The sequence below is a fragment of the Felis catus genome, chromosome B4 (assembly GCF_018350175.1).
Source record: "Felis catus isolate Fca126 chromosome B4, F.catus_Fca126_mat1.0, whole genome shotgun sequence".
Lineage (NCBI taxonomy): Eukaryota > Metazoa > Chordata > Mammalia > Carnivora > Felidae > Felis > Felis catus.
In genome coordinates, this window is record NC_058374.1 from 29447016 (window position 1) to 29470071 (window position 23056).

Below are 23056 nucleotides of genomic sequence, written 5' to 3' on the forward strand. Positions count from 1 at the left end.
CGCCCCTCTAGTTTTTATTTTTAAACTTGAATTAAAACATTTACTCACGTAAGTTCATGTAGTTTTCTGCTCTTTTCCTGATCTGTAGCTTTCAATTTCTCATGCTCTACTCTCAGACGTTCCTGTTCTAACATCATTTTCTGGTTTTGGCTGACAAAAGAAAAAAACATAACACAGTATCAACAGCATTGTTTTCTGAATGGCACCATTAAAATGTTTTCATCAAATTCTTTAGTTCTATAATCTCATCACTGAAATACTCAAGATTACCTGTTATCCTGTCCTCACAGCAGGGAGAAAAGAAAGGAAGAGCATGTGGCTACTACTTTCAGTCATATAATATTTTTCATATTTTGGTTTGAAATGACTCTCATTCTATATTCATCATTTCCCTGAACCTTGTCCCTAAATCAATTAGGTATTAACATTAAGATCCACATGTCAAAATTTATCATTTTTTGTTAGTCACCTCTGGTTCTTACTCAAATCATGATTTGATTGCAGACCTCCAATTTCTATAAATTCTAGGCTATATATGCATATGGCTATGGAAATAGGGAAACCTCTTCTAGAAAAACTAAGATGACAACAACTATTAAAAAAAACTTCTTGAATTAAAATAAAATAAAAACTTAAAAACTTCTAAACCTCACAATTTCCAATAAAGTTTTTTCTCTGTTAAGAAATTTTCAAAGAGGAAGTTAATTTTTAAAAATTTCATCTGGAACTTAGAAGTTATGCTCATAAGCTAAAAAAAATCTTTATCTTCAAGTCAAAATGACAGTATCAATGAAAAATGCAGGATTCTAAAATGGACATACTGTCCATCAATAATTTATTATTGCCTCTTGCTAAATAGTCCATCTTTCTGTGTTACTTCTAATATCTTAGAGGGAAGAAAAGTTTACTTACTCTTGAAGATCAGTAATAAGTTTTTCTTTTGCCTCAACTTCATCTCTCAAACTACTAATTTGTTTTTGATGTGTTTCTCTGTGGCTCTGGATCTGCTGTTCAACAGCTTGCTAAAATTATTGGGGGAAAAGGATGTTAAGGTAAGATTAATCAACATAAGAATAACGAGTTCAAGTCATTAGAATCTAATGCTACATCAAACTTGCCTTAACTTCATTTGCAGTCTGAACTTTATTTAAGTGCTCCTTTTCCATTTCATGCACTTTCTCTGTTTGGGTAGAGAGAGAAAACAGGAGAAGAAATAAGCCTTAAAGTTCTTCCTATAAACCAAGGAGCAAATAGGTTTAATGAGGGATCTGTTGCTTAACAGTACTAGACTTTATCCAAATGCCATACAGTAAATCTTGCTCTTGAAGTTCAGAACATTTTGACTCTTAGTTATATCCATTGTGTTATTAGTATTATGGTTACGGTTTCTTTTATTTTCTTTGCCTAATCCTGGAACAGACTGGTTAGGGAATGGTAGGGAATGAGATAGCTTTCCACCACATCCCCTATATTACGACTTATACATATATATACAACCTCATGACTCTGTGGGAAATTCCTAGATTGACCACTTCCACATTCAAACACAATTTTGCAAAAATATGTGTCAAAGCCACATTAAAAGGTATTATTTGTTTCCTATTGCAAATTACCCATATTCCTACTATTTTCTATCAGTTTGAATATAAGTTTACTACAATTATACTAAGGGAAGAATATAGACAAGAAGTCATAAAACACTGAAAGCTAATACCTTGTGCACGAAGTTGGACTAGTTCTTCACTGAGGGAATCGACAGATTCCTCTAGCTGTCTTTTCTTTTGCTCCACATTTTGAAGGTATTCAGTCAATGATTTGATTTTGGCTTCATGCTTTTGGGAAAAAATATACTGATATGAATGAAGTGCAAAAAAATCTTACACGCACATTTTACAGATAAAGTTAACAGAAAGCAAGGTTTTATCTATGTATCTAAATATATATTGCAACAATAAAGAATTTAATCATTGAAATGGTCACCTGTTTAACTTATAACATTTGCACATTAAGGTACTGAAAGCTGACATATGAGATAATATTCTTACTATTATCTCCATCTAATACTACTCTCTTTCCCTCCTTACATAATTCCTATCTTGGTGAAGGACCTCATCCATTCAGTTGCCAAAGCCAGAAAACGGGTCTTGCAGTTTTGTCTACCCTAGAATTCTTCAATAGTCAAATCAGTTACAGCTTTCTAATAAATTTCTATACATGTCAATAAACATAACCCAGTTAAATTCATTCATGTTGCTATACTGCAGTGAACCTAGGAAAAAACTACTTGCATTACCCTTTTAATTGTTACCCAAAATAACCTATAGAAGGTCATTTTCCTTAAACTTTGTTCTATAATAATACATACTTGAGAGATACGAAGCTGGCATGCTGCTAACTCCTTTTCATTTTCTTCCATTTTTTTGTTGCTCTCAGTTTGCGTGCTTTCTAACTGTTTGCAGCGTTTTACCATTGTTTTTACTTCTGATTTCATTTTGCTAATGTAGAGCCTTGCAACAGTGAACTCTTCATCTATCATGCCAGTTCCCTCAGGCTGCTGTCAGAAAAAAAAAGAAAAATTAAATACAATAATGTTTTTTAATGCATGCTTGCTTGCTTGCTTTATTTATTTATTTATTTATTACATTTATTTATTTTTGAGAGATAAGAGTGAGAGCAGGAGCAAGGGAGGGGCAAAGGAAGAAGGAGACACAGAATCCAAAGCAGCCTCCAGACTCTGAAGCAAGCAAGCAGTCAGCACAGAGCCTGATGCGGGTCTTGAACCCACGAACTGTGAGATCATGACCTGAACCAAAGTCGGATGCTCAACTGACTGAGCCACCCAGGCGCCCCTAACGTTTATTTATTTTTGAGAGAGAGAGAGAGGGAGGGAGGGAGGGAGGAAGGGAAGGAGGGAGAGAGAATCAGACTCGGAGGGAGGGGCAGAAAGAGAAAGAGACACAAAATCTGAAACAGGCTCCAGGCTCCGAGCTGTCAGCACAGAACTCCACACGGGGCTCAAACCCACGAACTGGGAGATCATGACCTATGCCAAAGACAGACGCTTAACTGACTGAGCCACCCAGACGCCTCGCCTTCCTTATTTTGTTTTTTTAAAAAATGTTTTTAATGTTTATTCATTTTTGAGAGAGAGAGAGAAAGAGACAGAGACAGAGGGTGAGCAGGGGAGGGGCGGAGAGGGAGACACAGAATCCAAAGCAGCCCCAGGCTCTGAGCTGTCAGCATGGAGCCTGACGTGGGGCTCAAACCCACAGACTGTGAGATCATGACCTGAGCCAAAGTCAGAGACTTAACCAACTGAGCCTCCCAAGGAGTCCCTTGCCTTCCTTATTTTCTAAAACTTAATGTTAATACATGCTTGCAAGAGAAAAAAAAAATGCAACCTAAAAACAAACAAAACTGATGACACTTGCTTCTATTTTTGATTTCCTCTTCATTCCTAATCATATGTGAGTCCAAATTTAAAACTTTACAAATACTGATGTGTAGGTGGCAGAGGAAGGATGACTCTTAAGCTCACCAAAAGAACTGTGGTAACTGTACATTCCTTAAGTTTCATTACAAAATTCCAGTACAATATTCAGTGTCAAAATTAAGTGGAGCTTGAAAAGGAAGAAATTAAGACGGTCTTTGCAGATAGGATTGTTTAAAAAAAAAAAAAAAACCTCCTAAAATAAACTATCATAGTAACATTGCAGAATACACGATTAATATACCAAAGTCACTTTCCTATATACCAGCAATGAACAAGGGAACTTGAAATTAAAAACACAGTGGCACTGACATTGTAATAAAAAGAAAAAAAGAATTATTTAGGCATAAATGTAATAGAATAGGTATAAAATCAATAGGACAAAAGAAATCAATGTAGAACTGAATAAATGTTAGATATTCTATATTCATGGAAAGAAAGACTCAAGATGTCCATTCTTCCTAACTTCATCTATAGATTTAACATAATCTTCATCAAAATTCCTGCAAGTTATTTTATGGCTATCAACAAATTTGACTCTAAAGTTTAAAGGGAAAGGCAAAAGACCTTGAATTGCCAACACAACACTAAAGAACAACAAAATCAAAGAACTGACACTACCTAACCTAAAGACTTACTAAAGCTACAGTAATCAAGATGGTGGGGTACTGGCAAAAGGACAGGTAACTAAAACAGAAGAGAGCCCAGGAACAGACACACACAAATACAGTCAATTAATCTCTGACAAAGGGGCAAAGGCAATTCAATGGAGATTTTTTTTTGAGAGCGACAGTGAGAACACAAGAGAACAAATGCACACACACGCGTGAGAGAGAGATAATCTTAAGCAGGCTCCACACTCAGTGCAGAGCCCACATCTCTAGACCTATAAGATCATGACCTGAGCCAAAGTCAAGAGTCAGACACTTAACCGAATGAGCCATCCAGGTAACCTGGAGATAGATCTTCAAGATTCAGTCCTAGAAAAACTATCCAGCCACATGTAATACAATGAAGCTGGACAGACCCTTTTTATCTCACAGAAAAATTAATTCTAAATGGATCATAGACCTAAATGTAAGTATAAAACCAAAAAACCTCTAGAACATAGGAGAAAATCTAGATGACCCTGGGTTTGGAGATGAGTTTTTAGATACAATACCAGAAACACAATCCTGAAAGAAAAAATTTTCAAGTTGAACATCATTAAAATTAAAGGGAATGAAAAGATAAAGCCAGACTTGGAGAAATATTTGCAAAACACATACCTGGTAAAGGACTGTTACCCAAAATATACAAAGAACTCAAGGTAACAAAACATCCCAAATGCAAATTAAAACAAGATAACACTACACATCTCAAACCAAAAAACCAATACTTGTGACACCAATACTTGTGAGGGTGTGAAGTAACAAGAACTCTCACTCACTGCTGGTTGGAACACAAAATGCTGTAGCCACCTTGGGAGTCTCTTACAAAGCTAACACTATCTTAACATATGATCTAGCAATCATGCTCCTAGGTATTACCCAACTGAATTGAAAAATTATGTCCACAAGAAAACGTGTACACAAGTTTATAGCAGCTTTATGTATAAGTGCCAAAGACTGGAAGTAACCAAGATGGCCCTCAATAGATGAATGGATAAACAAACTAGTACATCTATACAATGGAATATTTGGTGATATAAGAAATGAGCTATCACGCCACAAAACGACACGGAAGAACCTTAAATGCACATTGCTAAGAAAAATAAGCCAGTTTGAAAAGGACATTTACTGTCTAATTCCAACTATGTGATATTTTGGAAACAGCAAAACTGCACACATAGTGAAAAGATCACTGGCTGCTAGAGGTTCAGGGCTGAGGCGTGAATAGGGTAAAAAGGGATTTGTTAGGTAATCTACATTATTATATTGTAATGGTGGATCTGAATTATGTATTGTCAAAATCCACAAAATTGTACAACACGAGTGAACCATAACGTAAAAAACACAAGCAGTACTTACTGGTGATGTTAAGAGGAAAAGAATTACATACAAATGACAAAAATATTGAGAATCCATTCATTAAAAAAAAAAGAAGCTATTTGCAAGGCTGATTTGTTTTCAAAATGCTATAATGGTATAGTGAAAAAAGCAGTCTGGGAGTAAGGGAACCTGTATTCTATCACTGGCTCTACCACTGAACATAAGCCGAAATTTCTACTCTTATTTTCCCTATCTTTACCACCTTTTCATGTAAGATTAGTTGAACACAAAATGGGAAGATTTTTCTAAAAAGAAGCTGCAAATCTACAAAGCAAATTTTGAACACCATTCTAGTGTTTAGTGATATTAAGTAAATTTACTTTTCCATCCCAAAAGATTCCCACAGCTCTATCATCTCACATTAGACCACCCTAATGAATGACAGAAGCGAGTGATGAAGTGAAAAGACAAGCGAGTGAAGAGAGAGAACAAGTCAAGTCATCCAGTATTTAACAATAACATTTTCCCTCTGTTTCAATGGCATGACAATGTTAAACAATAATATATGAGAATGAATCCCTGCCTCCATCAACAAACAGCAAATTTGAATAACAATTGACAAAAGGAATATGTGTTCCACATTGCAAACTTACTCATTTCAAGCTCTTGTTAAACTGGGCTTCTTATTCTTAGTAGGCTGTCACTATCAACCCTAGTTTGTTCTCTGTTACAAAATTAAGCTTTAATCAAGAAGATAAAATCCAAACAAATACCTAGCGCAACATACAAATCTTTCATATTATGTGCATGTGCTTGCAGCTAAGAGTCCTAGTGTGCTTTTCTGGTCTAAGTTTTAAAACCAGGTCACTAAACGTTTTTTTTTACCACATGCCTAGTGCTAACATAACCAATGTTAGTACCCTAAAAAAGACTATCAGAAAAAAGGCATAAATAAAATAGGTGTGGCAAATTTTTGATAACTCTGAGGTTCACAGTATTATTCTCTCTACTGTTTAAAATTTTTTATAATAAAACTTAAAAAAATTAATAAGCATATCCATCTTTTATCTTTTCAAACATTTAAAACAAACCACAGGCCAATTCATTTACAAGTTTACTCCCTGAGCTAATCTTCACTGTTGTCCCAGTGACATACTTTCAAGTACTGTAACTAACATAATTCCTAAATGCAAACATACATAGTAAAGAACCAAACATGGGGTCCAAATAAATACTTACTGAAATACTTTGAGTGCCCCTTATTCTTTTCTCACCTATTACCATCTACTATGCATTGCTGTTGTGCATGAGATAATGGGTATGAAAAGAAATTTGTAAAAAGTTAGTAGTAAACAGAAGTATGAGTGGTGTACAAATAATTATGCTTAATATTTGATTATTATTACTTACCTTTACATCATTATTTCCTACAGCAATTCCTATTTCTGCAAGGTCTTTTAGTAAAGATGCCATCATCTCAGCTGCTCGTTTTTTCTGGTGGTTGGTCATTTCCTTAAGTTTCTGAAGTTCAGCATCTATACTTGCTAAAGTTGCCTAACATAATCCAAACAAAAGACACAGTTAAATCTATTAAATGAAATATTACTTCAAATATTGACACATCCCAAGTTTTCACCCGGTACTTACAAAAGCATTATTTTCTAGTTCAGACTTTTTTTAAGACTTTAATTTTAAGTATTCTCTACGCCCAACGTGAGGCTCAAACTCACAACAATGAGATCAAGAGTCACACACTCAACCAGCTGAGCCAGCCAGGTGCCCCTCTACTTTCAGTTTTTTGAACTATTCTACTGAGTTCTGGGACAGCTCTCAGTTCAAACTTACAAAATAGTTCAGACCTAATAGACTACATAAAATAGCCATATTATGCTCCATTACGAGCAGGTAGTTTGTATCATTTCACTAATTTTTGAGACTGGGTAATATTTTCTGACTAGAAATGGGAAATTTCCATATTAATTAGATTGGATTTTCTTTTACTTCCACAGTATAGCTTATATTTGGAAACAGCGTCTGAGCAAATTAATGTTAGAACTGAATTTTCTAGATGGTTTGTAGGTTTTCTTTATATACTTTCTACATACACAGTCACTGGAAAGAATCCACCTGATAATTACTACTACTACATGATATAAAGTTATTTAGGAGATAGTGATGAAATAGTATTACCGAATTTAATTACTTTAAGTTTAAAATAATAGCTGGTTTATCAACAAGAAAGTCACCACAGCTTTGAAAAGGCCAACCATTTTGGCCACTTTAAAACTAATCATTATAGCACAAGTCAGATACTGACTAAAAGTAAGTTGCACTAAAAATAAATGAGTAAAGATGCCATCATTTCAGTTTTTTGTTTCTTATAGTCATTTCCTTAAGTTTCTGAATATCAGTAGTGTACTCACCCAATTTAATATAAAATACCAGGTATCTTTCAAGTCTCATAAGGTAGTATGCTTTATTTTTTAATTTTTTTTAATGTTTATTTATTTCTGAGACAGAGAGAGAGCATGCGTGGGGGGAGGGGCAGAGAGAGAGAGACACACACACAGAATCAGAAGCAGGCTCCAGGCTCTGAGCTGTCAGCACAGAGCCTGACGCGGGGCTTGAACTCACAAACCGTGAGACCATGACCTGAGCCGAAGTCGGTCGCTCAACTGACTGAGCCACCCAGGAGCCCCAGGTAGTAAGCTTTAATGTTTAAATCACCAGGTATTTTCTCTAACAACTGAGCAGGAATATTGTACGCATATACAAAGATGCAGAACGCTATAAGGTTTCTAACTCCTATTACCAATACAGTGCTGACAGATTCAGCTTCGTAACTGGGACACAGACACAAATGTCTTAAAGACTGAAATAGGTGACCAAAGACCAACTTACAGCTTATAGAGATGTAAGAAATTCCTACTGCTCTTCCAAACAGTAATTAGGTTTGCTAATAATGCAACTCAGTAAGAGCTATAAAGGCACCTTGGTTTCCATGCTGTGAAATTGTAACTTCCAGCTTAACTGTAACTTTGGAGATTAGAAAGGGAAAATGAATTTATCAGGGGTACGAAAACTTTAGAAATAGTGTTGATTGCTTTCCTTTAGATAGATGAACATGGACAGGGAAGTAAGCAGTGAACACTGATCCTGAGTCCAACTCTAGATGTGGTTTCTAGACAAGAAGTTAGCATTAGCAATAATAAATCCTTAATGAGAAAGCTCATCCACGGTGATGCTGGAGGTATAGCAGTCATTATCACAGCTATCTATTATCTTCAGCATCACTCCAGGAGGGTGGCAAATCCTGTTCTATAGCAATGATGACAAACAAAGATTCTTATCTACTGTGGAATCACAAGGAAGATGTGCCAGGTGGGCTCTGCTCCAGGGGCTGGGAGTGTAACAGTGAACAAAACCCAAATTATATGAAGTTATATATTTTTCTTTTTCTCAATTTACAGTTTGAACAATCATCTAATAACTTTACTAGAAGTTATTCTCGCAACTAGAAGCTAACTTATTTCCCCTTTAACATCAGAATATTAAGAACAGTCAGCAAGTCTTAAAATGGCATTTTAATTACCATTAATAGACTTTCAGGAACTAAAAAAACAGCCTTCTTCTTTACCTCTAAGGCTTCATATAAAGGAGGAAGTGAAGTTGAGACCTGGAATTCCTTAAGAATTGATACCATCAGTCTTGGGCTTACATAGAAAGAAGTTACTGAGATAATTTCAATTAAGAATACTTGTATTAGGGGCGCCTGGGAGACTCAGCTGGTTAAGCATCCGACTCTTTATTTCGGCTCAGGTCATGATCTCATGGTTCTTGAGACGGGCCCCCATGCCGGGCTCCGCGCTACAGTGTGGAGCCTACTTGGGATTTATTCTCTCTCTCTCTCTCTCTCTCTCTCTCTCTCTCTCTCTCTCTCTCTCTCTCTCTCTCTTCCCCCACCCTTCCCACGCATGCATGTTTTCTCACTCTCAAAATAACAAGCATTAAAAAAATAATAATAAAGTATTAAGAAAACAAAATCATAGTTTACCGATTTCTGGTTTAGTTCATCACTAAGCAATTCATATTCCTTAGTTTTATCTTCGACTTCCTGAGACTTCTGATCATAATTGACAGCAAGCTCCTCTAAGGCTTGTAAAACTTCTTTTACTTCTTCTTTAGAGGCATCATTTTCTGCTTGAAGGCGATTCAGTTCAGCTTGCATATTATCTTGATCTCTTCTGGTCGATGCCAGAAGCTACATGAAAGAGTAAAAGTATACAGGTTTAAAAAAATCTATTTGCTTCATCATATGCTATATACAGTGAATAAAATATGGATGCAATTAGCTGTTAGTATTTATTCATTCAACAGATTTACTAACTACTATGTGCAGGCAATGTGCTAGACACTGTGGGAGACAGCAAGGAAATCAAATAATGACTCTGTCTTTGAGGAATCTAGTAGAAGAAACACAGGTACATAAACAAACGCATGAGATAGAATGTTAAGAGCCATAAAAGAGGCAACAGGACATAACACATAAAAAGTACTTGGTAGTATTTAAAACAGGAGGGTAGGTATTTCTGTAGGTTATTCACAAAGAAGGAGGCTAGAACAGGCATTTAAAAACTTTTTTTTTAATGTCTATTTTTTGAAAGCGTGCATGTGCATGCAAGTGAGGGAGGGGCAGAGAGAGAAGGAGACACAAACTAAAGCAGGCTCCAGGCTCTGAGCTGTCAGCACAGAACCAGACATGGAGCTTGAACTCACGAACCGTGAGATCATGACCTGAGCCGAAATTGTAGGTTTAACCCACTGAGCCACCCAGATGCCCCTAGAATAGGTATCTTAGTCATGTGTAAATGAATGTAATAGAAAGGAACAGGCATATTAGGTTCATGAATGGTGAGCATAGAAAAACAAGGAAATTAGTAGATGTTTGGAAGATTTCAGATTTTCTTTGGGCAACCAGGGGTGACACCTAAATTATGTCCCAGGAAAATTTAGTATCAACAAATAAAATTTGAACCGGAGAGAAACCAAGACACTAGTCTGGAGAACACTGTAATCATCCAGGGTCAGTGGCTTTGAAGAAGGGGTATTTGGAAATGTGTAGGAGTATTTCTAATGGGGCAGAATGCTAATGGCACTTAGAAGTAGGGACCAGGGGTACTAAATGTCCTATAACATACAAAACAGAATAATATAATGAAAAATTATGCAAATTACTAGTGCCCCTTTTGAGAAAACATGCTATAATTTAAATAAGTGCAAAGATGACGTGACCAGGATTAAGTTGGTAGACAGTGGCTATCTTTTCCTTATTGAAGCTCTACAGTTTTTGCCCACATTTCCAAAACAAACCTTAAATGATGTACCATTTTTCAATTATCCCCCTGCTCTCCCAGGTAAGATAAATTGACGGTCCAAACTAGGTGACAAACTAGAGAAGAGAAACTTGAAAGAAGGCAGAAATGAATGGGTTCAATGAGGGTAGACATGGTGAGAGAGGAGTCCCAAAGGATTTCATTCACTGATATTCTCATTCCCACAATAAGTCATACCTCAAATTATGCAATTATTAAAGACAGGTCAAAGTAATTCAGAAATCAGTATTTTCCTTGTTTAATCATCCCTTTAAACTCTGTGTGTTTAAGTGAATGATAATAAAACATGCTGTTTTTTTATATTCTTTCCTTCATTTCCTTGGGGAAATACTTTCCAGGAAGGGAAGGAGAGTCTGAAGTTATCCCAGTCCAGTGTAGTAAGTCTTTCTCAAGAATCAGTAAGAAATGTTTTGGGGAGAGTAAGGAGATAAAACAGCACCATATTTTAAGCAAGGAAAGAAGAAGACAGAGTTAAAAAGTCCATTAGAAATATGTTAAAGAATAATACTGAAAATTGTTACCTTCTCCCCTCCAGTTAGAACTCTAACTTAAAAAAAAACAAAAAACAAAAAACAAATTCCTAGGGGTGTCTGGGTGGCTCAGTTGGTTAAGTGTCCAATTTCAGCTCAGGTCATGATCTCAAGGTTCACAAATTTGAGCCCTGCGTTGGGCTCTGTGCTGACAGCTTGGAGCCTGGAACCTGCTTCAGATTCTGTGTCTCCCACTCTCTCTGCCCCTCCCCCCTCATGTGTCTCTCTTTTTCAAAAATAAACATTAAAAAAAAATAATAAAAACAAATACTTTAAGAGGAAATCAATCTTTGCTTCAACCCATATGATAGCACAGACAGCACAACCCACAGAGAAGCAGTCACATTCAAAACATTTTTAAATGGACTCTAGTATATTTTGAGATCTGTAGGTTCATCTTTTATGTTCAAATAATAACGACAAATTATAAAGCTCTCCTGAAAGTAGTATGTAAAGTATTCAACTTACCTCTTCTTGATCCAACATTTGTGTCTTTAGTTTCTCTACCAACTGGCTCTGTTGATTAATTTCTTCATCCTAGAATTTTAAAGTACCAAGGTAACAAAATTGCTCACAATCTGATTCTAATTATTTTCTAATACGAATTATAAGGTTACTATTCCCCCAATCAAGGTATTTCAAAACTGTTTCTCCAAGTCCAACATTGCTTATTTCAATCTCCTAAAAAAATGTTGAAAGAGATGGAATGTCTTTCAATTAATAATTATAACACTTACCATGCAATTAAAAAAGCTTAAACTTATAAAAGTTATTCATTAAATACTTTAAATGCTAAAAAATAATAAACATGTTTAAATTTATTATTGAAAGTAATGGCCATTCACTAAAAAGGAGAATTACGGGCCAGCATCACTGATGAATATGGATGCAAAAATTCTCAACAAGATATTAGCAAATTGAACTCAACTGTACATCAAAAGATTATTCACCGTGATCAAGTGGGATTTATTTCTGGGCTGCAGGGCTGGTTCAGTATTCTCAAATCAATCAATGTGATAAAAAAAAGGATAAGAACCATATGATCCTTTCCACAGATGCAGAAAAAGCATTTGACAAAATACAACATCTTGATAAAAACTCTGAAAAGAATAGGGAAAGAAGGAACATACTTTAACATCATAAGAGCCACATATGAAAGGCCCATAGTTAATATCATCCTCGATGGGGAAGAACTAAGAGCTTTCCCCCTAAGATCAAGAACACAACAGGGGTGCCCACTCTCAGCAGTGTTGTTCAACACAGTACTGGAAGTCCTAGCCTCAGCAATCAAGACACCAAAAAGAACAAAAGGTATCCAAACTGGCAAGGAAGAAGTCGAACTCTTACTCTTCACAGAGGACATGATAGTCTACATGGAAAACCTGAAAGACTCCACCAAAAAACTGCTAGAGTTGATACACAAATTCAGCAAAGTCACAGGATGTAAAACCAATATATAGAAAATGTGGTGCATTTCTATACACCAATAATGAAGCAGCAGCAAAGAGCTATCAAGAAATCAATCCCATTTACAACTGCACCAAAAACCGTAAAATACTTAGGAATAAACCTAACCATAGAAGTAAAAGATCTGTACACTGAAAACTATTTTCCACGCTCACAGAAAGAAGAACAAATACTGTTAAAATGTCAATACTGCCCAAAGCAAGACACATTCAATGCAATCCCCATCAAAATAACACCAGCATTCTTCACAGAGCTAGAACGAACAATCCTAAAATTTGTATAGAACCAGAAAAGACCCTGAATAGCTGAAGTACCCTTGAAAAAGAAAACCAAAGCTGGAGGCATCAAAATCCCAGACTTTAAGCTGTATTACAAAGCTGTCATCAAGACAGTATGGTATTGGCACAAAAACAAACACACAGACCAATGGAACAGAGAACCCAGAAATGGGCCCACAAATATATGGCCAACTAATCTTCAACAAAACAAGAAAGACCATCCAATGGAAAAATGACAATCTCTTCAGCAAACGGTGCTGGAAAAACTGGAGAGCAAAATGCAAAAGAATGAAACTGGACCACTTTCTTACACAATACACAAAAATAAACTCAAAATGGATGAAAGACCTAAATGTAAGACAGGAAACCATCAAAATCCTACAGGAGAAAACAGGCAACAACCTTTGACCTCGGCTGCAGCAACTTCTTACCTGACATGTCTCTGGAGGCAAGGGAAATAAAAGCAAACATGAACTATTGGGATGTCATGAAGATAAAAAAGCTTCTGCACAGTGAAGGAAATAATCAACAAAACTAAAAGGCAAGGTATTTGCAAATGACACACTGGATAAAGGGTTAATATCTAAAATCTATAAACAACTTATCAAACTCAACACTCAAAATACAAATAATCCAGGGAAGAAATGGGCAGAAGATATGAATAGACATTTTCCCAAAGCAGACATGGAGATGGCTAAGAAACACACGAAAAGATGCTCAACATCACTGATCATCAAGAAATACAAATCCAAACCACACTGAGATACCACCTCAACAGTCAGAGTGGCTAAAATTAACAACTCAGGAAACAACAGATGTTGGCAAGGATGTGGAGAAAGGGGAACCCTTTTGCACTGTTGGTCGGAATGCAAACTGGTACAGCCACTCTGGAAAATAGTATGGAGGTTCTTCAAAAAAGTAAAAATACAACTACTCTACAACCAAACAATTGCACTACTCAGTATTTATCCAAAGGATACAAAAATGCTGATTCGAAGGAGCACATACACCTCCACACCCCCATGTTTACAGCAGTACTATCAACAATAGTCAAATTATGGAAAGAGCCCAAATGTTCACCAACTGATGAATGCATAAAGATGTGGTGTACACACACACACACACACACACACACACACACACACACACACACACACTGGAATACTACTTGGTGATGAAAAAGAATGAAATTTTGCCATTTGCAACAAACTGGATAGGACTGGAGGGTATTATGCTAAGCAAAATCCATCAGTCAGAGATAGACAGATTTATGATTTCACTCGTATGTGGAATTTGACAAACTCAACAGAGGAACACAGGGGAAGGGAAAGAAAAATATATAAAAACAGAGAGGGAGGAAAGCCATGGAGGAAAGCCATAAGAGACTCTTAAACACAGAACAAACAGAAGGCTGTTGGAGGGGAGGTGGGTGGGTGGATGGGTTAAATGGGTGATGGGCATTAAGCAGGGCACTTGTTGGGATAAGCATCAGGTGTTATATTAAGTGATGAATCATTGGATTTTACTCCTAAACCAAGACTACACTATATGTTAACTAACTTGAATTTAAATAAGAAAGAAGGAAAGATAGATAGAAAGGCCATTCAGCTACTTCAAACTTGCCATATCTGCCTACAACACATATAAAATTCCACCTAAAAACAAAACCAGAACTATTTTCTTCTAGTCTCTTCACTGTTCTCGTTTTCCCTTTCCTATTTGCTTTTGTAATTTGTTATTTTTCACACTTCTAATGGATATAATCAAAGCAGGAAAACACTATTACCACTTTATTCTGTTCCCTCTCTAATCTCTTGCATCACCTTTATTATTGAGTCCTTAGACCCCTGATTCTAAGAGATCATTTCATTAAGGCTCTCCAATAACCCAATGTTCAATTTCCTTCAGAAAATTAAAGAGGGGGAAAAAATTAGGTCTCATACATAGTTTCTGCACAGAAACAGAAATTGTGATTTTATATTTTTTACTAAAACAAATGACCCTCGAACAATACAAGGGTTAGGGGTGCTGACCCCTCCATGGAGTTGAAGATCCACATGTAACCTCTGACTTCCCCAAAACTTAAAATATTGGTAGTCTGCTGTTGAATAGAAGGTTTACCAATAATATAGACAATTAACGTATTTTTTATGTTATATTATATGTAGTATTTAAAGAAAATGTTATTAAAATCATAAAGAAAATACATTTATATTACTGTACTGTATCAAAAAAACCCACATCTAAGTGGACCCATGCAGTTCAAACCAGTGTTGTCTGAGGGTCAACTTTACGATTTTCAAAAGGTTAACAAATCAAGGAAAGATGTATACACAGGTCACCTGGACCCACAATATTAAAATTAGATAATAAAAATACCTGTATGTCATAACATTCTAAAACAAAATAGAATGTGAACAATACGTACCTTGTCATCAAGTTGTTTGTACAATTTAGCAATTTCTTCCTCACACTTTCTTCTCTCAGCATCAGTAAAGTTTCCAGTAACTCCAATCGTAGCTGCGGGTTTATCATTGGTGATGGTAATATCCTTATCCACTGCAAAAGCTTCCAAGTTGGCTTTCTCTTTGTCAAACTGTTCATCAATAGGCACTGTCTCTCCTAAAATAAGACAACAGATAGTTAATAAACATCCACCTGTCTAAAACTAATGACAATTTTATTCAATTTCAGCAGCTCTCACCAACTTTATCTGCTCAGTCTGAGATTTAAAAAACTACAATTACTTTTCACTCACCCCCATCTTCTAAATCCAGTCACCAAATCTTGTAATTTTTATTGCTTCCACCCTAATCTAGGAAACTTGCCATCTGTGCCTTCATTGCTATAGCTCCCAAGATGGCCTTTATGCCTCTATTTATTATTTCAGGTAAAATCAGAATTTAAAAGACTGTAGTCATTTTTATTTGATGATCTCTAATACTTAAAAAATAAAAATGGATACGCTTTGCTATTCTTATTTATATTCGTGTCAGTCTCAAATTTATAAAATAGTTTTACATTCATATTCAACAAACTCAAAATGACAGATTTTATAAATTATTACCATTACGCCACCGGTTGAGTTCATTTTCAAGCCATTGAATGGTATTCCGCAGGGTCTTATTTTTTTCCTTTTCTCTTTCATACTTCTTTTTCCACTGTTCTGCAGTTAATTCTACATTTACACAAACTGTGTTCTTAATTGTTTTGGCCCTAAAAGGAGTAATTGCAGGAAAAAAGTGTGACTAAAATTAACTATTTTCAATTACTATCTATAGATCTGTTTTTTATATATATGTATGGCATATATGGCTGAGTAATTTGACTGTTTAATTATCTTTAGACTAAATACAAAGACCCATAATTACTAATAATTATTACTAATAATAATTACTAATAATTACTACAGTGCTTCTTCAACAAGCTAAATAAATTTGGGTCAGTCCCCAAATCTGTGAATAGCTTAAAGACAAAAAAAATTAACCACCAGAGGAGGATAAAAAAAAAAGGGCCCATATTTTCCTAATTCTTTTGCAAGGCTGAATAAAAAAAAAAAATATTGTTGAAGGTCAAAAATAAAATCATCACTACTGACTTTCCTAGGTTAACCAATTCATATTATCTCATTATTTGAACCTGTCAACAGACTAACATAGAATTAGATTTGTCAAGCTTTTCTTTGTTATCTGACTCAAATACTTATTTTCTTTAATGTTTAATTAAAGCTTCTCCTATAAATTTGACTGAATTTAACACTTGATTTCAATATGTACTAAAACTTAATTCAAATCTAAGCAGTTTTAAAAATGGACCTTGCTTGTATTATCTCTCAATTAAAAAGTTGTGTCATATTAACAATATGCACTGATTTGAATATCTACCTTTATTTTCCTAGATTTAATAAACAAAAGACCTATCTACATTTAGACTTTGTATTTTCTTAACAACAAACCTTTGACCAAACAGGAGTGTAGATTTTGTTTCAGATTCGTTGTACGATGATGGAGAGCAGCAAATTACAATAGTGGTTCTACAGTTTCCACCTAATGAATCTTGAAGAATTCTTGTCATTTTACTATCGCGATATGGAACATACGTCTACAATACAAAAACAAAAGAAACAAAGACCAATGGGTTTCTACAGAATAAAATCTGTTTATAAATACTGTAAGTAAATTACAAAGGGGTTTTGGCTATTTTAACTGATAATATTATGATGGGAACTAGAACATACATACTACTATAAATTCCTAAAGACAACTAATTTACACATACTGACTTAAAAACACCAGATGCCCGCTCCACCCTGGCCCCACAAACATCCATGCATATTGATATTGATCCATGCATTGATATTTAAGTAATTCCCCATAAGATAACCATAGGGAAAGAGAAGACGTGTGTACTCACACTTCCCTCTGCCAAAGCAGAAATGACATTTCCAAGAGCAGAAAGTGACTTGTTGATGTTCTTAGCTTCATCCAGCACAGCACCTTCAGCTCCAGTTTTACTAACCTATGCATAAGATTTCAAAAGAATGAAAACAAAACTGTAAGTTTAAGAATTATTTTCTTTGAATTTTCTAAAAAGTTCAGAGGTCATCAATAACCAGCAAACAACAAAATGAAAAGCTTCATGATTTTGTCAATTATTTACTCTAAGCTATCACTACTTGAGTATTGGTCTTCTGACAACTGTAGGTCCATGACAAGAATGTGATTAAGGAGATCCCGAATTTTATTTTTAGTTTGTGCTCTTGAAAATAACAAATTTTCAGGTACATTTGCAATTTACTATTTGTTAATCCCCTTTGCTCCATTAAAGAGGAACCTTTTAAAATTTGCTAAATCATAAGGTTGATATTCTGCTATGTACTGAATTTAAATATATAAGCAAACCTGCTCTTAAAAAAGATATAAAATACATATGTTAAAGATAGGATAAAATAGTAGACTAGCAATGTCGGCTGAAGAAACAGCCTCTCAGAATTCACAAAATTAAAGACAGGCTTTGAAGGATATGTTTAAGGCTTGAGTAAAAGGGAGTAGGTATGTCATTTTAATCAGAAGAAACAAATTAGTGAAACAGCAAAAATGGTTGCAGAGACCAATATTAAAATATTTGAACTTATTTTGATTTTCACATAAATTATAATCAGATGATAGTCCACAGTAGAGTCTGTAATAATTAAATAATCATCCAAAGGAAAGAAAATAGGTACAACCAAACCAGAAAAGACTAATAATGGATAGTTATCAGTTTTCACAGGGAGCCCACTGCCAATATGGATAAAATAGATACCAAAAATTAGGAAAAGAATAACTAATAAAATTGATAACAATATATGCTGAACTAATTCTCAATAAAAACATATACCCTAAGTAAAAGGTAACACCTATTGGTTGAACTGGACTATGGCACAAATGATAGTAACTTGCAACTGATTTTTCAGTTTAAGTAGTCATTGGCAATGCATCAGTGCTTTTAAACTCTCAAAAATACTACCAAATCCAATTTGATAAGTTTTCAAGATGTTAACAATGAATAATGCCTAAGTCCAAATTCAAGCTAAAGTTTATAAAAATGCTTAAATATCTACCAGAATATAAAGATTTTACCTTTTCACTACCAGCTAAATCAACCAGATAAAGTTTTCCACTCAGCTTTTGTTCCGTTTGCGTGTTCTCTTGTTTTACATTAATAAGAAATATACTGTGACTCCTAGAGCTATGTTCATTCATATCTGCAATGAAATTACACAAACAACTATAAACAAACATGGCTTTCCCTTACTAATAATTTCTAAAGCATCACTTTACATAAAAATCTTACAATTAACCAACTTGATAAAGATATTTTAAGGCAGCTCTGTACCTTAACTCGTGTTAATAAACATTCTACTTACTTGTAACTGCTACATGTCTGTTGGATTTTCCTTCATCAATGGTATCCATAACTTCATCTGGACTACATACAAAACGCTCTGTGCATCCCTATAAAATAATTTTTTTTAATATGTCAATAACCTTAAAAAATTTTCTTACAGGGTTTTTCTTTAAAAAAATTTTTCTTTAATGTTTATTTATTTTTGAGGCAGAGAGAGGAAGACAGAATCTGAAGCAGGCACCAGGCTCTGAGCTGTCAGCAGAGCCCAATGCAGGACTTAAACTCATGAACTTTGAAATCATGACCTGAGCCGAATCAGACGCTTAACCAACTGAGCCACCTAGGCGCCCCTATTACAGGATTTTTCTAAACAAGCATTCTGTATTATTTTATAAGTACCTTTACATAGGGAACTCGGTTTTTATCTTCATGAACGGAAAGGTTGGTCTTTGAAACTGAAAAAGACAAATAAATAATATCAGCAACATTCTCCTAAACTCTAACACTAGTCATGAAATAGCTAATTCAATAGATTGTTTCCTTTCCCAAGCAGCCTAATAATAGGTAAATTTTAAAAATATGAACACATCACTATTAAAAAAGACTCTGTAGAAACAGTTAGAGGAGATCTGAATAGAAACTTAATGCAGCAATATAGAATTTTGGGTCCAATGCAACCTCTACCACCCACATTTTGGAAATAACAAGCCAGAGTGGTTGAACAGTTTGCCCAAGGGCAATGTATCTGACAGCAGACTAGGACTCAGGACCTCTAACTACAATCCATTTCTCTAATTACTACTTAAGAAACACAAGCACCCATAAATATGTGCTTTAAATAAGTTATTCAATGTGTAAAAGAAATTCAACTAACTTTAAAAGAACTTTAAAATCGGTTTCTTGTAATTTAAGTCAATTTCATAGAGGTTACTTAGAAATGGTCTCACACCTATTAAAAAAAGTAACATGTGCTATTTTAAAATGATAAAAGAGCAAGAATTTAACTTACCATCTAGCAGGTCCCTTATCTTATCCAAATAAATTTCAAAATATGAAACCTGAAGGGCAAAGAAATAAAGTAAAAAAAGATCAACTAATTAAAATTATAAAATAATTTATTAGTAGTATAACAGTATACTACTATACTACTAGTACTATACTACTACTACTATACTACTAATATACTACTATTTTATACTACTATAGTAGTATAAAATAATTTATAATTAGTTCATTAAATTTACTGGGGTTTGAGTGCCAAGTACCATCTATACCAGAGGACAGAGTTAACAACTCAGCCACAGCTCATGTTCTAACAGGAATATCTAAATTCTCTAAACTGCTCATGTAACTAAAAAGCAATTTCTATTACGTATCTCCATCTTCAATGAATTAGACTCATGAGAGCAGTAAGAACCTTTGAGTTCAGTAATAAACTCCATCACTTTACAGAGGAGGCTAAGACAAAAGAGACTTTATGACCTTGTTTAAGGTCATCTAATTGCAGATTAAGAACCCTCAGTTTACTAACTCTAATGATCTTTCTACTGTAACTGTCCATAAAATAACTAAAAATATTTTTAAAACAAAAGAGCATTTATTATTTCTTGGAATAAAATTATTCTAATATAAAACAAAATACCCCACGGATTTTACCTTAATATGAAATTCCAAATTTTCATCCATAGAATAAATGTAATTAAAAATATCTTGCACTATTCTTGGAATAATGCCCATGCCTTCTGGATCATGAAGTTTACCCTAAACAGAAAATGAGACTTTAAGTATGAATTAAAAGTAGAAACTTCCAATCTACAATTTACAGCCAATAGAGGATAGAAATTGTAACTGTTGCCATTTTATTGTGAAATGGCTCTACAAATATGTAAAAAATCCAATTCAACTATTACATATATTTGTAAATTATACATAAATACTGCATGTCAACAACATGGGTTACCAACTGATCTTAGCCTTTTATTTAATCATTAGATTTAGACTGTCCATGCTTGTGAAATGAACATATTCTAAAGAAAGAGTTTTAGTTTGTTTCTTCCAATGTAAGTTCATACTGTTCCTTCAAGTCAAATCCACGCAAGTGCTAGAAATGTCCTTATTCTCCGTAACTTTATGGAAACGAGTAATGTGAATTACACTAAAATACTCAGCCATTTATACAGAATGCTCAGATAAATAACAAAAGCAGATGCTTTGTAGCAGCAGCATAAGATACAGGATGTTTTCTAGAAGCAAAGTTTGGGCAGATCCACATCTTATTATAATGGCAGCACCGACAATTGTGGACACATTCCTATTAAAGAAAAGTGGCAGGTATTTGGAGAGGAGAACAAATTGCTCTGAATAGAAATGAAAACATAAAACGTTCAAGATTTCAAATTTCCATTATAAAGAAAATTCCTGTTAATTCTAAAATGTTTATAATTGTGTGGTTATGCTGTCAAAACAAAGCTAGATATGATTTCAAATATATAATTTCAAACTCCAGAACTGATTAGATTCCAACAGTGATGTTATCTATGTATTATTCATAGGAGAGTAAGCAACAGAATAAAGGTGTTTAAACACAGTAAAATCATTTCGCAAATAATGAATGCACCTCTATTCTGCAAACCACATGCAAGTACAGATTATAAAATATTACCTCCATTGTATGTGTCTTCCCAGAGGATGTTTGTCCATATGCAAATATCGTTCCATTGTATCCCTCAAGTACATCTATGAGAAAATAAGAGATTTTGTACTTCAGGGCATTTATTTTTCCCCTTAAGGAAGTTTCATGAGAAATTACTTAAGAATGTTAGAAAACACTGAAAAAATTCACATACATATTAACCCTGTTCCTCATCCATGCATAATCAAATCTGCACAATAAAATATTTGTGGGAAGAACAGTAAGGTTCAGATTTAATTTATACTAATATGAAAGATACCATCACAAAATTTAGTTCATGAAAAATTTATAAAGACATTAAAGAAAAAAATAAGAATACATTAATAGTAATTTTCTTAGTAATGATCCACCTGAGTAGTTACCTTCTCTCTAGCCCAGATTACTTTCTGTGGTCAATAAAACACAAAATTTAAATTCCATTGCTTATATTCATTTCTTATATAAGTGTACATATATCTCAAATGTCATTATACCTGTATTCCAAAGATTTATATGACCTAAAAGGAAAAAAATGTTCTGCAAATTTACATAGAGATATGAATTCACTTTTACAACTAGGACTACTGATTAGTGGTTAATTGGTGATTAAATCTCACAAACCCATACAACAGTCTCCCTTATACAAGCTTAATAAGCCCAGTTCTAACTCAAAAATAAATTCTCAGACAGTTCCTATGAAATTAAGTATTTTCTAGCCCTGTATGTACTCCAAAATCTACCATTAACCTTAATTTAAATATCTTTCTTTACTAGGCTGAAGGGAAAAAAGAAAATTTAACAAGGTGACCTTTTTATTTTCAATTTTTAGGGATTTAGTTGTATTATTTTGGTGACAAAAAGGTACTAAGAGATTACACTGTATTCTAGAGGAAGCTAAAGTAAAAAAAAGAAGACTCTGTTGGAAATAGCTGATGGCAACAGTGGTAAATCAGTAAGCAAGTCAATCCTTGTATTTTTTTTTTTAATTGGTTATTTAAAAAAGAAAAAAAAGAACAATCCCAACATTGGGCTCAACTAACTAGATATTAACAGATTTCCTACAGAAACATTTCTTAACAACAACAACAACAACAACAACAACAACAACGACAACAAAAGAAGGTATTTACTCCTCTGGGAAAATTTTAAGAGATCTTCTATCACATTTAAAATGGATGGCATTGCAGTATAATTTTGAGTAAGAAATCATCTAGAGAAAAAAGTACTAGACCCTTTCCAATTCACTTCCTTTACACATAATTGTTCTCAGTATGTCTATGTCACACCCTCTGCTTAATATCTTTTAATCAAATCCAAATTTTTGATATATCTATTCATGATACGATCCAAATACCTAGCAACCACCAA

The 23056-nt window shown here is 34.4% G+C and overlaps 1 protein-coding gene across 2 annotated transcripts in view; it reads right to left on the reverse strand.

The window, feature by feature from the left end:
- KIF5B (kinesin family member 5B) overlaps positions 1 to 23056 on the reverse strand; it is a 48531-nt gene that overhangs the window by 9985 nt on the left and 15490 nt on the right. Inside the window, exons 3-20 of one of the 2 annotated variants that reach the window (XM_045061104.1) lie at positions 21680 to 21753; positions 20674 to 20778; positions 20027 to 20075; positions 19417 to 19472; positions 19037 to 19124; positions 18750 to 18874; positions 17542 to 17646; positions 17084 to 17229; positions 16196 to 16344; positions 15557 to 15750; positions 11852 to 11920; positions 9515 to 9721; positions 6871 to 7014; positions 2366 to 2551; positions 1715 to 1832; positions 1119 to 1180; positions 913 to 1022; positions 49 to 150 (exon numbers count right to left, since the gene is read on the reverse strand). In XM_045061104.1, coding sequence (XP_044917039.1) covers positions 49 to 150; positions 913 to 1022; positions 1119 to 1180; positions 1715 to 1832; positions 2366 to 2551; positions 6871 to 7014; positions 9515 to 9721; positions 11852 to 11920; positions 15557 to 15750; positions 16196 to 16344; positions 17084 to 17229; positions 17542 to 17646; positions 18750 to 18874; positions 19037 to 19124; positions 19417 to 19472; positions 20027 to 20075; positions 20674 to 20778; positions 21680 to 21753 — 2089 coding nt within the window. Of the gene's footprint in view, positions 1 to 48; positions 151 to 912; positions 1023 to 1118; positions 1181 to 1714; positions 1833 to 2365; positions 2555 to 6870; positions 7015 to 9514; positions 9722 to 11851; positions 11921 to 15556; positions 15751 to 16195; positions 16345 to 17083; positions 17230 to 17541; positions 17647 to 18749; positions 18875 to 19036; positions 19125 to 19416; positions 19473 to 20026; positions 20076 to 20673; positions 20779 to 21679; positions 21754 to 23056 lie in introns of both variants that reach the window. The other variant, XM_003988210.6, reaches the window with a different exon arrangement.